Source organism: Oreochromis aureus, linkage group 19 (genome assembly GCF_013358895.1).
Source record: "Oreochromis aureus strain Israel breed Guangdong linkage group 19, ZZ_aureus, whole genome shotgun sequence".
NCBI lineage: Eukaryota > Metazoa > Chordata > Actinopteri > Cichliformes > Cichlidae > Oreochromis > Oreochromis aureus.
Genome location: NC_052960.1, coordinates 21,861,358 through 21,875,948, shown reverse-complemented (window position 1 = coordinate 21,875,948; position 14,591 = coordinate 21,861,358). Strand labels below are relative to the sequence as shown.

General features: G+C 44.6%; 1 protein-coding gene across 1 annotated transcript in view; it reads right to left on the bottom strand.

The window, feature by feature from the left end:
- The window catches only part of LOC116322305 (formin-1-like), a 50,684-nt gene extending 42,448 nt beyond the window's left edge, over nt 1–8,236 (bottom strand). The window contains exons 1-2 of the mRNA XM_039603313.1: nt 8,154–8,236; nt 5,645–7,286 (exon numbers count right to left, since the gene is read on the bottom strand). Coding sequence (XP_039459247.1) covers nt 5,645–7,193 — 1,549 coding nt within the window. The 5' untranslated portion in view covers nt 7,194–7,286; nt 8,154–8,236. The remainder of the gene's footprint in view (nt 1–5,644; nt 7,287–8,153) is intronic.
- Between the last annotated feature and the right edge of the window lie 6,355 nt (nt 8,237–14,591).

The following is a 14,591-nucleotide window of genomic DNA, read 5'->3' as shown; positions in this document are numbered from 1 at the left end:
CTTCAGGGAAACAGCAGTGACGAGAGGTAGGAAGCAGGCATCGAAATCTCTTAGCATCAAAGAGACAACAAGTGAGACCCTCTAAAGTGCAGGCTGGAGGGTACACAGCTATTTTAAATCAACACTTAGCCCAGTCTCCACCAACAACACCACCAGAAAACTACACTGATCCAATTACGAGAAAGGCTAGAGAAATCGAGTAGCCTATACTGACTAATATTAATCTGCATTCACAGCATATTCCCTGCAGCAGACACAACATTAGATCAGTCAGCATTCCTACTGTACTGCAGCAGTGGAGTCAGTTGTGGGTAGGTGTGATTAGTGTAAAACTGGTGTGTTCAGTCATCCTAAGGACCTGATGGAGCGAGAATAAAAGACCTGGGGAAGACTGCCCTCTGCTGACTGTGCAGTACAATGAGATCATGGAGAAACAGATCGACAAAATATATTTTAAAATGCAGGCAGGAACTCAGCATCTCTGTGCAGTGTTGTGTGCATTTCAAACCAGCTGACAATATTTGCTGCTCAGAGGCACACTGCACACACAGAATCAGCAGCAGCCTGCAGACCTCAGTACTGACTATAGGAACCAAGCTGGTGCAGAGAGTGCCAACACAGAATAAAAAAAACAAAACAAAACCCCAGTGTCATGTTCTTACCAAGTGCACAGAAACATGATATATCATGCCTTGATGCATGAATTCACTACCTCAAGGGAGTTGATCAAGCAAACTAAAAGAGAGGAAAAATATATATACACACAAGGCAGGACCAGAATAAAAGAGAGAAGGAGAGAACACAGAGAGGGGGAGGGTATAGATCTTGGTGACCTCAATTTCCTTCAGCTGTAAGACAACACCTTGACCTGCATGGGCAGAATTATGAGGTCTGCAGTGAGAAATATATGTCAATTCCTATCCAGCAGGAAGCAATACATCCCCTATCTCGTGTATGTGATAAGTAACCTTGAAGAGAACATACAGCACTCATTTCCAAGAACTTGGAAGTCCCCTGGAAAAGACCCCCAAAGTTTTAAAACTTAGTTATTAGAGACCACACATAAAAACTAAATGGGAGGCCTCGTTGAAATATGAAAGGGCTGACACACAATCATTCATTATGAGACAGCAGCGATGCCTGCAGTCCCACCAACTGGACTGAGAGCAGTGGGGGGGGTTGAGTAGGATTAGATTAATAACTTTTCATTATGATAATGCTGCACTGCATGGTCCCGCAGTGGGAACTGCTGACTGTGGGCTGGGATGCTTCCAAATGCAGACTTAAGTCCAGTCTGAGCCAAGGAAAGAAACTACTGATGAAAACCAGCTCTCCCCATAATTACTGCTTCATAGACAAGGGTTTAACGGACAGAATGCTATCCACCTGCAACACACACAAACATCATCACTTTTTTTTTTTGCTACATTCCTCCACGTTTCCAAAAATATTTTTTTTTTTTAACCATGAAACAACATTGAACACTTCCATGTTTACTGTTATTCTTCACCTGGTTGACAGCCAACAAGTGTTTGATTTCAATATTTGTAAAGGTGGCCGACACTGCTACCATCTGTACAGGAAGAGGAAAGAACACATCTGTCTCCCTGCCAGCAGACACACTACAGTGGAGCTCCAATGCCACTGATGTATGCCATAAATACAATATGAATAAACGCACAGACACTGCAAAGAAAAACTACACACAAATACTGATGCAGGACTCTTAGATGCATTAGGTAATGAAGGCGCAGCATTTAATAATTGGGGAGTTGATATACTGCTAGCATGCATGCACACAGTTTACCATCCCTGAGGAAAACTGCCCACTTATTACATTTAATCTCCTTCCCCGCTGCTCTAAAAGCCAAGACTGAATCAGTGTCCATAACTGAGTGAACACAGGCTGCAGATGGGAGTGTGTGTGTGTTGTGTCTGCTGGCTCACATGAAATTTGACATAAATAATGCACTAAACTGGATAATCCCAAGCGTAAGACAACATAAGTGCACCAAATATACACACAGCAAAAAGTCTGAATGCAAAGACTTGAATTGACACCATCAGAGTTTTCTGAAGAAAAAGCACAAAGGTGTGGACGACCGACCTGCTGAGAGCAGCAATTTGAAGATGAAAATCATATTGTGCAAGTGAGCAAATGCTAGACAAGACGTTTCTGTGGTTATGTAAGCATTCTGATTTTAGCAATAAGTGTGTGCTTGGTGTGGCTCAGAGACAATCTTATGTCCGAACCTGACAGGTGGATGCTGTTGTCAGGGTTGATGGATTTATCTGCCAGTCACTCCGTCAACTGTTCATCCGGTGGTAAGAGATAGTACTGTGAAAGCTGCATTGAGCACTCCAGAACAGACAAAAAAGCCCTAAAAATCACATTTTAAAAAGCCTTAAATGAACGACATTAGATCAGTCAGATACTCCATCTGCCCACAACAGCTCAAATTCACATTCTGATTTAAGGCTCAAAACAGATTTGGTCAGTGTGCCCTATTTTATCCACTAAAGTCTATAACCTTATCATTCATAGTAAAAAGAACTGGGCCATATGGCATGGTGAGTACATCTGGCAGCCTCCACCCCCATCAATCACTTTCAGCCAAGAAGGAGAATCATTGGCTTTTATATAAATCATGAAAAATTCACGATTCTTAAATCACCCAGTCTCTTTTCTGCCCATCGCGGTCATTTTTCTCCCCTCTACACGGGCTATTGGCGGGACATGGCCATCAGGATGTCTGATTGATTGGTTGGGCAGCGTTAGAGACCATAAAGACGGCCACAAGCTAAAAACTCTGGGAGGACTACTGCAGTGTCCTGCCTTAGAGCTGAAGCAGAAATGTAGCATGACACAATGCTCAGAGACATGCACTGCACAACTGAAATGCAGTAATTGCTCTGCTGAAGCTGGGTGTTTTTCCATTGTGCCTGGCAAGCCACTAATTGGGAGATGGGGAATTTGGTTAACTCCCACCAGCGAGTCTTGGTTTTAAAATAGTAGAAACACTGAGGAGGAAGACATTTAGAGCTTCACATGGTAAAAAGCAACAAGAAGCATTTAGATTGAGCATAGCTAATGTTTGTTAGCGTGGGCTAGTCATTTATTAAAGCAGACAAGTTATAATTTATAAGACAGAACTTTGTGCCCAGATTCCCTGTATGTGGTATGCAGCTTGAAGTAACTGTGCAAGGAAGACTTCATTATCTGAATACAGCTGGCCCTTGTCCTCATTGGATGGAACAATGCTGCATGGTCATGCATGCCGAGTTGAATGACAGCCATCAGTTTCATATGACCTTGCTAAAACGTACTGGGTAATCTGATTATGGTATTGGCTGCCATATGTCACAGGAATTGAGGAAGGGAACTGAAGATGGGAGTGGGGTACAGAGAAAGTCTAAGAGAGATTAATCCCCAAGCAGCCTGAAAGCTGCTTCTTCAAAAATAATCATGTATTAGCAATACTCCCATAACAAGAAATGGATCACATAAATATTTGAGATGTGACTGGAGGTGCAGTTACACTCAGCTCTATGCAGACTTAAATCACTGTCCAAGCTCAGCTCACCATTCATCATTTCTGCCCAGATGCAGTGCAGAAGCTCTACAAACCACCTCAGCAACCAATCACAGACAGACAAGGTTTGCAGCTAAGCTAGCCAAAGATTACTTTCTTCTGAATCTTCAAAATTGTTTCAGGGCTGATTGTACTTTTTAAAATACTGAGAGGTGTACGTCAACACCAAGATAACACAGAGAAAAGCAAATTTGCACCTTAGTAAATGCATTAGGCATTACATTAGCCAAACTGCAGGGCATGAACATTAGCACATAAAGTAAACAATAGAATGTGTCACTTTAAAATTACCGGCCGCATGATCACACTCATTAATAAGCACAAAAGCATCAATAAGAGAGGCCAGATTAAAGAGCCCAGATCATAATTAGTTCGACATTTGCAAACCATGAAGGTCCAGGCTCCACACTGACCCACTTAGCTCCTTTTGGCTGTTCCCTGTGATGTTCATTTATCTGCGTTAACATCTAAAGTGTATTCAGTTATCAAAAGGGCAATCGAGTAAACAGCAGAGGGAATTCATTTAAAATTAAAGCCTTTGCTTTGGGACTTGTGGAGCATGTGGACAGTATGATGCAAGGTCTTGGTTTTAATATTTCTTTGGAAACCTGCTTGAAATATAAAAACCGATCAGGAGAAAAAGAAAAATAACGGCAGTCAAATTTCATACATTTTATATTGTGGCTATGTAGGGAAGCACATAAAACAACTTCCTTTCACTGGGTGTTGATCCTGATCACTTCCACATGAGCTATTCTGGACTATTTATTTCTCTATCTGCCCCTTAGTTTGGCTCCAGCTCATCTCTTTTCTCCCATCAGCCACCGAGATGAGCATTGTTGACAAGTGCGTGTCGGCCTGTGTGTGATGTAACTCAAAGACCCCAAGTTCCTTAAAAAAATATTCAGCACTGTCGCTGAAGTGTGGGGAAAGTAGCTGCATAGACAGACATAAAAATAGCTAAATATTGCCTGCAGTCCACGAGTGCATTAAATAATCAATGGAAGGCCATCTGTTTGCTTTTGGAGATTAGAGTGAGGATTTTGAATGGGATCTTTAACCATGTTACAGAGATACTAAATTTAATAAGACAGCCTCACTGAAAGCAGCATAAACTTGGATCGTGCAGTCTGGGGTGGTTCCAGTAAAAGCAGGTAAAGCTGAAACCCACACTGAGGGTAAACGGTGACAGAATAGCATGACCACAGAGCTAAACACAGGCTGGGAGAAGAGAGAGAGGAAAATCGTCATCAGTGAGGAAAAGTCACACTGACATCATTGAACTCAGCTTATTCCATGTATGGCTTTGCAAAGATTACACAGGGAACGCCGTGGGTTTTCAATCCCATTATTTCCGTCATTGTCAGAATCTCATACAAGAAGACAGATTATTACAGGAGGAAATGAGATGTACAAATAAGGAAATTCTAATCCATTCTGTTTTCTTCCTGCCTGCTGAATCCCTGATCCAAATTGGCAATGCTTGAGTTACTACTACACTCATGAGAACTCTGCTCAGGTTGAACTCTGTGTCAACTTTATGCCTTTGATCCAGGAGACTCTTACTAATCTTCCCCGCAGTGCTGAGAGAGTTAAAATAGATCATTAGTGAAACTATTCTCGGGCCCAGCTTGCCCCTTGTGCAACTCTGTTGGGGAGTTTTTAATTTGTGGCCACACATCAAATCCCAAAGCAGAACCCAGCAGTCACAAACTAAGAGGACTAAGAGAGCCTGGCCTGACTAGTTTATTAGAATTACAACAGCAAAATACATCTCTGTGTGTGGAAGATGTTTGTCAGTTACAATGTTGCAGATTAACTCGGCATACATCTCAGGCACCGTATGTGACACCCACAGATACACAAAGAATCCCTTTCAAGGTGTCTTTTTGTTGTTCTGCTCTTTGAAATCTAGCGTCTGCAGTGCCAGTCGAAGGGCATCTTCTAACAAAAAATGGTTTTAAACTACTGAGAGAGTAAAAGCATTTGCATCAAGGCAGGGTGTTTGAGCATGAATCGCTGTGTTAAATGCTTGATTTCTGACAGCTCACCTGTTGTTGTGGAATTGCTGGAGGAGTTCCATTTGCAGTTGCTTGGCGGCCTGCTGAGGTTCAGATCCAGCCGAGTGACGGTCCGTTTATTGCCATTTTTGTCTATGATCTCAGAGAAGATTTTGGGTTCATCTGTGTTACTGGAGCTGTCTTGATCAGGGTCAGTGTCCTTATCTGAAAGGAGTACAATGCGGTGATTGAGTTGCGGGCTTTCCTGTTTGGAAGACAGAGGGGACAGGACTGGGGACATGCTCTGGAGGCTGTTGGAGGCTGGGAAAGATGTGCTGAACACCCCAGCGAGGGAAGGGGAAGAGGGGCTATTTTTGTGGGATTTGGGCAAGGGCTCAGTGGTGTTGTACAGGGGCAGTCGTAGCCCCTCAGACAGTTTGTTACATGACTTTTCCCCTCTGACCCTGTTCGGCCCTCTCCACTCTTTATAGTCTTGTTGGCCTTTGCTAGATTCAGGGTGTGGCACAGCCCTGTCTGGACTTGTGTGACTAACATGTTGCACCCTCCCTTCTACATCCTGCACTCTGGCAACAACCCTGACTCCAGCATTCCTCTGGTTGATTTCACTATAAAGCTGTTGAGCTGACTTGATTGCTGATGCATCCTCAACTACCATGTCAACTGGAGAATCGAATCTTTTAAGCGGCCTAAGGTTACTTCCACTTTCTCGCCGGGTCAGACCCTCCATTAGGCTGCAAGAAGATGACTGGTAACCCAGTTCGCCATCACACTCTGAGAAACAAAAATCTATGTCGGGGTCAAATGTACGATTGTCCTCCATGAAGTCCCAGCCCTCACGGGTGATCTGGAAGGGTTCCTCCATTGGCAGGATGGGGTTACTGACAGGACAGACACAAGAGCCGACGACTGGGCTCTCAGACACATGGCCAGAAGCCTTGGTACCTGGCATCCGCTCCACTTCCAAATCCGCACATACAGCCAAACTTTTCTCAGTTGGAGGCTCAAGACACGGCTCTCCACCTTGAGTTTTCTTTTTTATCTTACTGTGCAGGAAATTCTCCGCGCTGTCAAGCTTCTTCCCCCCTAACTTCTTCATCTTTTTACTTTTAGGCACACCTCGCTTCTGCTCTGGAGACTGATTGAGGGAGTAGATGCTGCTGCTGAGAACCTGACCGCCCAGATGAACGTCTTGACCCTCCATGTACTCCTGGAGCTTCCCATCCTGGTTACCCATCCTGACTTTGTTCCTGCAATCCCTACACAGTGATAACAACTGCGCCAGCAACTGGTGGTGCTCCGCCACCAGCCAGCAGAGCTCTGCAACTGCTTTCTTTGTTGCCTGCTGGGAGGTGAGCAGTTCGCCTGGAAAGTCAGAAGACTGGCCTCTTTGTTTGGACACTGCAAGATCCTCCTTTCCCCGGTCACGGTCATTACCAGCCTTGTCTGAACGAGGGGCGCGGCTCTTGTACTCGAAACTTGGGGCCCGCCTCTTGGGGAAATAAAGGCTGATGTTGCTTAGCTCACGGATGGGTGCATACAGAAGCAATACAGTGTGGGTGCCCTCCATGATGGGTGCCATATTAATCACTCAAGCACTGTGAGTATGCGGATGGACTCAGCTCGGACTGCAGAGGAGGATCTCTGGCTATTCATCATTTGGTCTGTCCAGATTCTGTCAGAAAGAAAGTAGCACAGAGTGATAAATCTGCCTTTGGATAGACAGTTTATGTTCAAGTAACATACCTGTCCTGCTAAAGACATGCATTACCGCCACATACCAGACTTTTTGTTTTCTTCTTTAGGATGAAGAATTAACTAAATGAAAGCCTTTAATCCAAGACAGTGCACTGCTAGGGTATGCTACATCACAACAGTCCTTTCACAAACAGGAAGCTTCCATATTTCAATGTCACATTAAAAGCTGGACACAATCCAGCAATCATGCATTTAAGAAGAAAGCTCCTAACCCCAACCCCACCTCCATCCTCCTGTCCATTGTTGTGTAAGTGGATGAAACATTTTCAAACCGCAGTTCATCAACATTTCACAAGCTGCCGCATTTAAAAAAAGAAAGAAAGAAAAAAAAGCCTTGCCAGTGTCACACAAGGTGACGACACACGCCGAGCCCCTAGCAGGCGGCCAGCAAAGATGTTTACAAGCAAAACAAGCTTTCACTCGGCTTCCACACGCTTGCCCTCCGCATTTCGCCTCATGTCTCAGCAGTTTATATGATAACATAATCCGATGGGTTACTGTCACCTTGCAGGAAACACGAGTGTTAAGATGGCAGCATAACTACACTACCCTGAAGGCTTTCGGGTTACAGCTGCCCACTTACAGGTGAAAACCAGCGAACATTTAGTTAAATTAGAATTTTAATTATCTTGAATTACATTTTTTTTTTTTTTTAAAAAAAGCGAATCTTCTTCAAGAGCTTCGGTGACGTTTAATTATCGTTAACCAGAAGCTGAAAGTGCGCTACAATTACCAGCACCTGCTGAAGGTTGAAGCAGTTGCTAAAAGATAGTTAGTTACTTACCCGTTTTAGTGGCATGGCAAATATTTCTTCACATCTTCTGCGGTGCAGCCAGCCAGTGCCGAGTGCTCACCGCTGCTTCTCTGGGCTCGACAGTCCTGATTGACTTCCGTTTAGTCCAATAGGGAGAGCCGCCGCTGGCTCTCTGCTCTGTGATTGGTGCCTTAGTGTTTATCCACAGCCCACATTTTGAGTCAGTGCAGCTGCGGCTTGCAGGTAGGCCATGTGATGGGTTCGCTGTGTACTTCGGACAGGGACTAAATGAAGTGTGGCTGTGCTTCAGCGATGGCAACTTTGGCAGCAAATACTACTGTTTTCTAGGATAACCTTGAAGAAAAATAAGCGAATGCGAAAGCGTCGCAATTGGCCTTTGAATGACCTAACTAATGTTTACAAAACAGTGACACCTGGTGGCCAACTGTGAAAAAAATGTAATGAAATTTTATATATATGACAAAACTATGTGTAGAAAATTAGATAGAATATTCAAAATGTATATTAAATTGAATTCTAAGCGGCTTGTCCAGGATGCCTGCTTTAACCTATTACAACTGGGATAGAGCAAGACAAGTGTTTTCAGAGTAAATAGTCTGGGACCTAGGCAAATAAATGACCACGGAAGTCCATGCATGGCTGTGGAAAGCCAGTTTGTAAAGTTTCTATCCAAGCTCCAAAACAAGCTCTAAGCAAGATTCTGATAATAAACACATAATTAGAACAAGTGTCACAGCCTAGGTCGAACATGGTTAGAGTCGGACCTATGTCCACTAACTACCGTTTTGCAAGCTTGCCATCCTTCTTCTGGATAAAGTGATGTGCTCTCTCACATTTCCTGTATCGTCTAAATGGGTTGTTGTGGTTAGTGAGGTTTCGGAGATACAGGCGCATTTGGACATTTGCATTTGTTGCGAGTTAGATTTGCATTGTTGGAAAACTAGAGAGCTGCAGAAGGGCTGTTTCTACAACGATTTCTACCCAACGAGTTTAAGGTTTATCCTTAAAAACATAAATTGGCGTTAATATGGTCGTGATTGATTACATTAATGCTCATACAAATACTTCTGCATAACTTTGAAATATTACTTAGTCCTTCGGATATACTTTTTAAAACATCACAGGAAGAATAAGATGAGGAATAAAGTAACTAAGTAGATATGGTGCAATGAATGGTGAAAGGACGCCATGTAGAGCTGGTCTTAGCAGTTTGGCGCACTGACGCTAGAGGGCAGCATCTCATCATGTTGGGGCGCCTGCGTGTTTATTCGCTGTAGTTATGGAGATGAGCGCGCTTCATTATGCTTATGACCAACCTTTGGGTCACCAAAACGACCGCTGTCACACATTATAAGCGACAAGTCTTACTTTGCGTTCATTAATATGTAATTGAGTTAATCAAATATCTGATAAATAATTTACAAGTGAGGTAGTAGTTGTGCAAGAACCCCCCCCCCCCCCCCTTTATTTTTTTTATAAAAATAAATAATAATAATAAAAAAAGCTCTCTTACGACATCATAGCAAATGAGGGAACGTTGTTCTAGATTTGGGCTGATTTTGGAAGATGTTTGCACTTCAGCGGTAGCAGTGACATATTCTCTATACAAAAGCCATATCCACGCTTCCTCAAAGATTTAGAAATGATCGGTAAACTAAAAAAAAAATAGAAAACGATAAATAAATAAATAAATAAATGAATAAAAATCCCGTCCTCTGCAGGGTGAGTGCAGGACCCTCCACACTGAAAGCCTGTGCGGGTAGTGGGGTGCTGACCATGGTGCTGATCTGGAAATGGCAGCTCGCGTTAATTTCTTGCGTGCGCCGTGGTGGGGGGGAAACGCGCTATACCCCACGCGTTAGCATGCGTGTCGGGAAAGAAAATAGCTTTAGATAGAAAGCGCGTGACTCGATTTTTTGAATATTCCCGCTTGTGCTAATAAGGTCTGACGGTGACGTCGAAGACACATACCCCCCCTCTCCAGCATCTTTCGCTACAGGACTCGGCTTCTCCCCGTTTCCCCGCCACGCACCCGTCCCCAGTTGCTCCAGCCCACCGATGCTGACACACACTCCTCCTCCGGGCGGCGAGCACAGGGGCGTGAGCACAGGGGCTTTTGAGTGACACATGCTGCGGTAGTCTCCCGCTGTATGGCCGTGGATTAGCTATATGCTAATTTCGACAGGAGAAGGGAGCCAGCGGAGTCTGAAGAGGCTCCTTTGCAGCCATGGCTGAAGGTGGAGAAGGAGAGGATGAGATCCAGTTCCTCAGAACTGTAAGTACATTACTTGTAAGCGCTGCTCTGATGGCTGTGGGAATATGTGTAGCTCTGTGTGTGTGTATGTGTGTGTGAGAGATTATTCCTGTCGATTGGCTGCCACTTTGCTTTACTGACAGATGTTATTTTGTCATGTAGCTTTCGATAACCCTCTCCCTTCTTTGCACATCTCACAGGCGTTGACAGTGCCCTATTGTTTTGCGCATCGTTCTCTGACAGCTATTGTGTTTCGTACAATCTCTGCCGTTAAGAAGTTCACAGCGGTATTTTCCCCCCTCTTCTGCTGACAAACTTACCTGTTATCATTATGTGGTAACAATTTGGCAGGTCGAGCTCTGCGATCCAACTTAAAATGGCTCACTGAATCCAGAGGCTTCATTGTTCTGTCAGCGTCAATTGAATTGTTTTTGAAAAGAAAAAAATGGACCTCTGAACCAGTGTGCTGTATAATGCACTAACGTGGTAGCCTGGCAGCGTACACTGCCTGTCCAGACAGTCGCCCCAGGGTTCCTGTGCAGCAGCAAAGGTCTATGCAAATGAACTAAGAAGGAGAATCTTTGCAATAATCACAGTCTCACTGCAGCCAAGCTAGATTACCAACGCTGTCTTACTTGTCGGAGACAAAGCTAACATAAACAGACAGTACTGTATGCTCATTAAATAGTGTATGATTAGGATTAAACGGGCTGAAGACTATTTTCTCTCCTTGGCTCTAGCTCCGCACTACAGTGGAAATATTTGCCAATAAGTGGAAATGGATTTCTCTAGCTGAGGATGGGTGTTTAAGCTCGTAAATATCTAGCTGTGTTTGGACTGAGAGGAACGCTTTCTACTGCTGACAATGATAGATGTTGACACAACGCGCTCATCCACGAAAAAACGCACCGAGAGGCATATCATACCCGAAAAATTACACGCTAGTCTTGGATAGATGAAGGAGCGCAGCACCTGGAGGTCTTCCAGATAGACCCAGAGACAGTAGGAGGTGTTCGGTTGCACACACCACTGGCACTGCTGCTTGTGGTTTCCCTTTATTAAGCTGCTTACAGATGCACAACCTGCTGTACTTGGAGGCACACACAGTGGCGACGTTGTTGCTGTGTTATGCAGATTACAGCCTTTTTTAAAGTCTTGAACAGAGGCGTTTTAAATTACATTTTAATTAGTGATGAGATATTTTACTGACGGTGTCAACAGCAGCGTCAGATAATTAGAGACTGTCCAGCTTTAAAACGTGACTTTAGAGGCATGAGCAAGACAGGAAACCACAATGCAAGAATGCCCCTTCCTTTTCACTCAGAAAAGGAAGGGGCATTTGCTCATTTGCCCTGCAGCCCCCCAACCTTTTAGCCACAGCACATAGAGGTCACCACATCAGCATGTCTGCCACTTCAAAATAGACCTGACATTTCAGCACCGTTTCTTCTCTTTTCCGGCCTTGAATTTAAATGCCACAAATCCAGAGTTAAGATTTTTAAAGTCAACCTCAGGTGAGAGTTTTGGAATTGGTGGATTTTTTCCTTGCTTGGCTCTTTGTCCAGTTTATTGGCGCGTCACTGAGCAATTTTTGTAAACTCTGGAAGCAGAAGCAAGATGACACTGACCAATAGAAAACTGCTGTTGCTGTTTTTTTTTGTTTTTGTTTGTTTTTTTAGCAGCTTGTTGCATCCGTCCACACAGGGAAGCGTCTGGCAGAATGGACGGTGTCGGGACGGCGGGCGCATGCTTGGTGCTCATGAGTGTAAAAGTGTGAGTGTGCGCTTTTGTGTGCGTTTGGAATGCAAATGCGGAGCTGTAGCTGTGTGGTGCAGTCAGGCTGCACCAGACGTGCCACAGCAGAGCACAGTGCAGAAATTATTCATCAGTCCAAGTAAGGCACAGCTGAACCGCTCGGTGTAGAGGAGCAGAACAGATACGCGCGCGAGGATGTACGGGCAATGAAAGCAGTCCTGCAGAAACAAATGCACAGTTGGATGCACATATGCCTATCTAAAACATCACACACACACACACACCCACGGTGACTATTCTTGCCTTTGCACCGATGTCACTTAGTATAAGCGCAGATATGCTGAGGCTGTATTTCTTCCTTGCGTTGAAATGTTGACTGTTATTTGAGACGGGGAGCTTGATAAAGCAGTTCGCAAACTGCCTTTTCTCTAACAACACAAAGTAATTTCCCTGGAGTGGTAGCAGAAATTACCCCTGCCGGACTGCTGCCTATAAACCCAACACAGTGGGAGGAAATAAAAGGAAGAGAGGGAAAGAGCAGGGATATCTCAGCCACGGGTAATTTGATGTTACAGGAAGAGGAACGGTGCTGATTGTGAGCCAGGAGACTCAGACAAAAGCTTCCCCCACAAACTGCTGTTTAATGTCTAAGGGTGCGAGGGGCTGTGCAGAGACTTTAATAAGTTCTGCATATTCCACAGGCATTGTGTTCGCTCTGTTTGCAAATGTCCTCAAATGCACCGGCTCCATCAGCAGTGGCTTTGTAATAGGCCCTATAGTGAAAAAATATCAGCTTATGGTCACATTGCTCAGGCTGCTCATTATATAAGGGTAGTTTTTTAAATGAATTGCTTGCCTGCTCTGTGTGTGTTGTGTCATTAGAGCAGAAAGAAGAGGGGGAATAAAGCAGGGGGGGTCTTAAGAAACTTTCGGTCCTGATGCTCGCCGCTCTTCTCGCTTTAATTCTCGAAAACCACCCTGAGAAGAAGGCTTGTTAGCCGCACACAAGGGCAGGTGCACAGCTTCGCTGATGGAAGTATCCCTGCTAGGCTAATATCAAATTCTGGGGATCTATTAGCAGTTTGAGTAGGAGTAGCGACTTTGAAAAGGCCAGACCTGAGCTGTGACTAATGCGCTGTGGCAGCGCTCGGCTTGTTTATGTGAAGGCACTGGCCTCACTTTGCATCCAGGCGATGACTGCCAGCGCAGCAGCACAGAAGAAGCAAAGCAATGAGCTTAAACAAGCAGCACCAGAGAGAGAAAAAAGAAAGGAGTCTGTAATCTCAGTAAAACACTAATTTCGAGTGTGCCGTGCACCGGCGGCCTCGGTGCCAGAGGTCGCTCCTCCTGTGCGTCTCCTTTCTGCTCCTTTGCTGCTGTTGCTCTTTTCTCCTCCGTGTTCTTCTTCAGCTCCTCTCCCCGCGGCTGAACTTTCATTTCCCTCTAATCGCATAGTAGTGAACAACTGCAGCTGTGCACGTTATTATCACGTGAGCCGGGCTGCATGTCTTTCCTGGAGGATGTCATCTGCAATTTGAGATAGTAGCGAGAGTGCGAGGGTGAAGGAGCCTCACGCTGATCCAGAGGCAACCAAAGGTGCCCTTGTTCTGCAGTCAGAAACTTTCAAAAGTGCACGACACCATCTTTCCTTATAGCTGAGAGTAGGTTCCTGCCAACCATTCATCATTCATATATCCATACTGGGGTACTTGTTTGTGCAGGGTTTGAGTGCCACAAGTATGGCAGGCTTGCACTGTCACTCACTTGGTCTTTGTATAATTATTAGAGATGACCATGAAATTATTCCACGGACGGGAAGTTCGGTTCAGCACATCACCGCATTCTGTGTGACACTAAGGAGGCGAGCTTTAATGCTATTATGATGAGTGCTTCTGTCATTTCACGGTTGAATTAAAAAAGTAATAGCTCACTTTTGTTAGTGAGCGAAAGGCATTTCGAGTATAATGGTGCAGATTTTGAGCGCGGGGAAAAAGCTTTGTAAGGAAGCGATTTTGAAAAAATGTCTTCGTTTGTTGCTCCCCATCGTATTGCCTTACTGGTGTTTGAGGTTTGTGTTTTTGACAGCTGTTGGAAGCAGAGAACTGATGTTTTGTGTGAAAGCTTGCCTTTCCACGTTTGCGTACTTAATTCTTATTTCTGCATTGCATATGCATTATATGCATATCACTGCTCAAATACGCACACCTTCCCGAGCCGCAGACAAACATATAGCCTCCGTCACACTCCCTCTCATAAAAAACTCAACTTGCAGAGCGATAAGTTGGTGTGAGGTTAAGAGTGTAATTGTTGTTCAGCAGGAGGCTGTTTCTCTGTGTTGCGTGATGAAGATGGACAGATCAGATAGGCCTGTGATGTTGAGGGAATTAAGCCAGAGGGCCTGCCCAGAGACAACACAGTGTAAAGCTGCTGTAATGAGC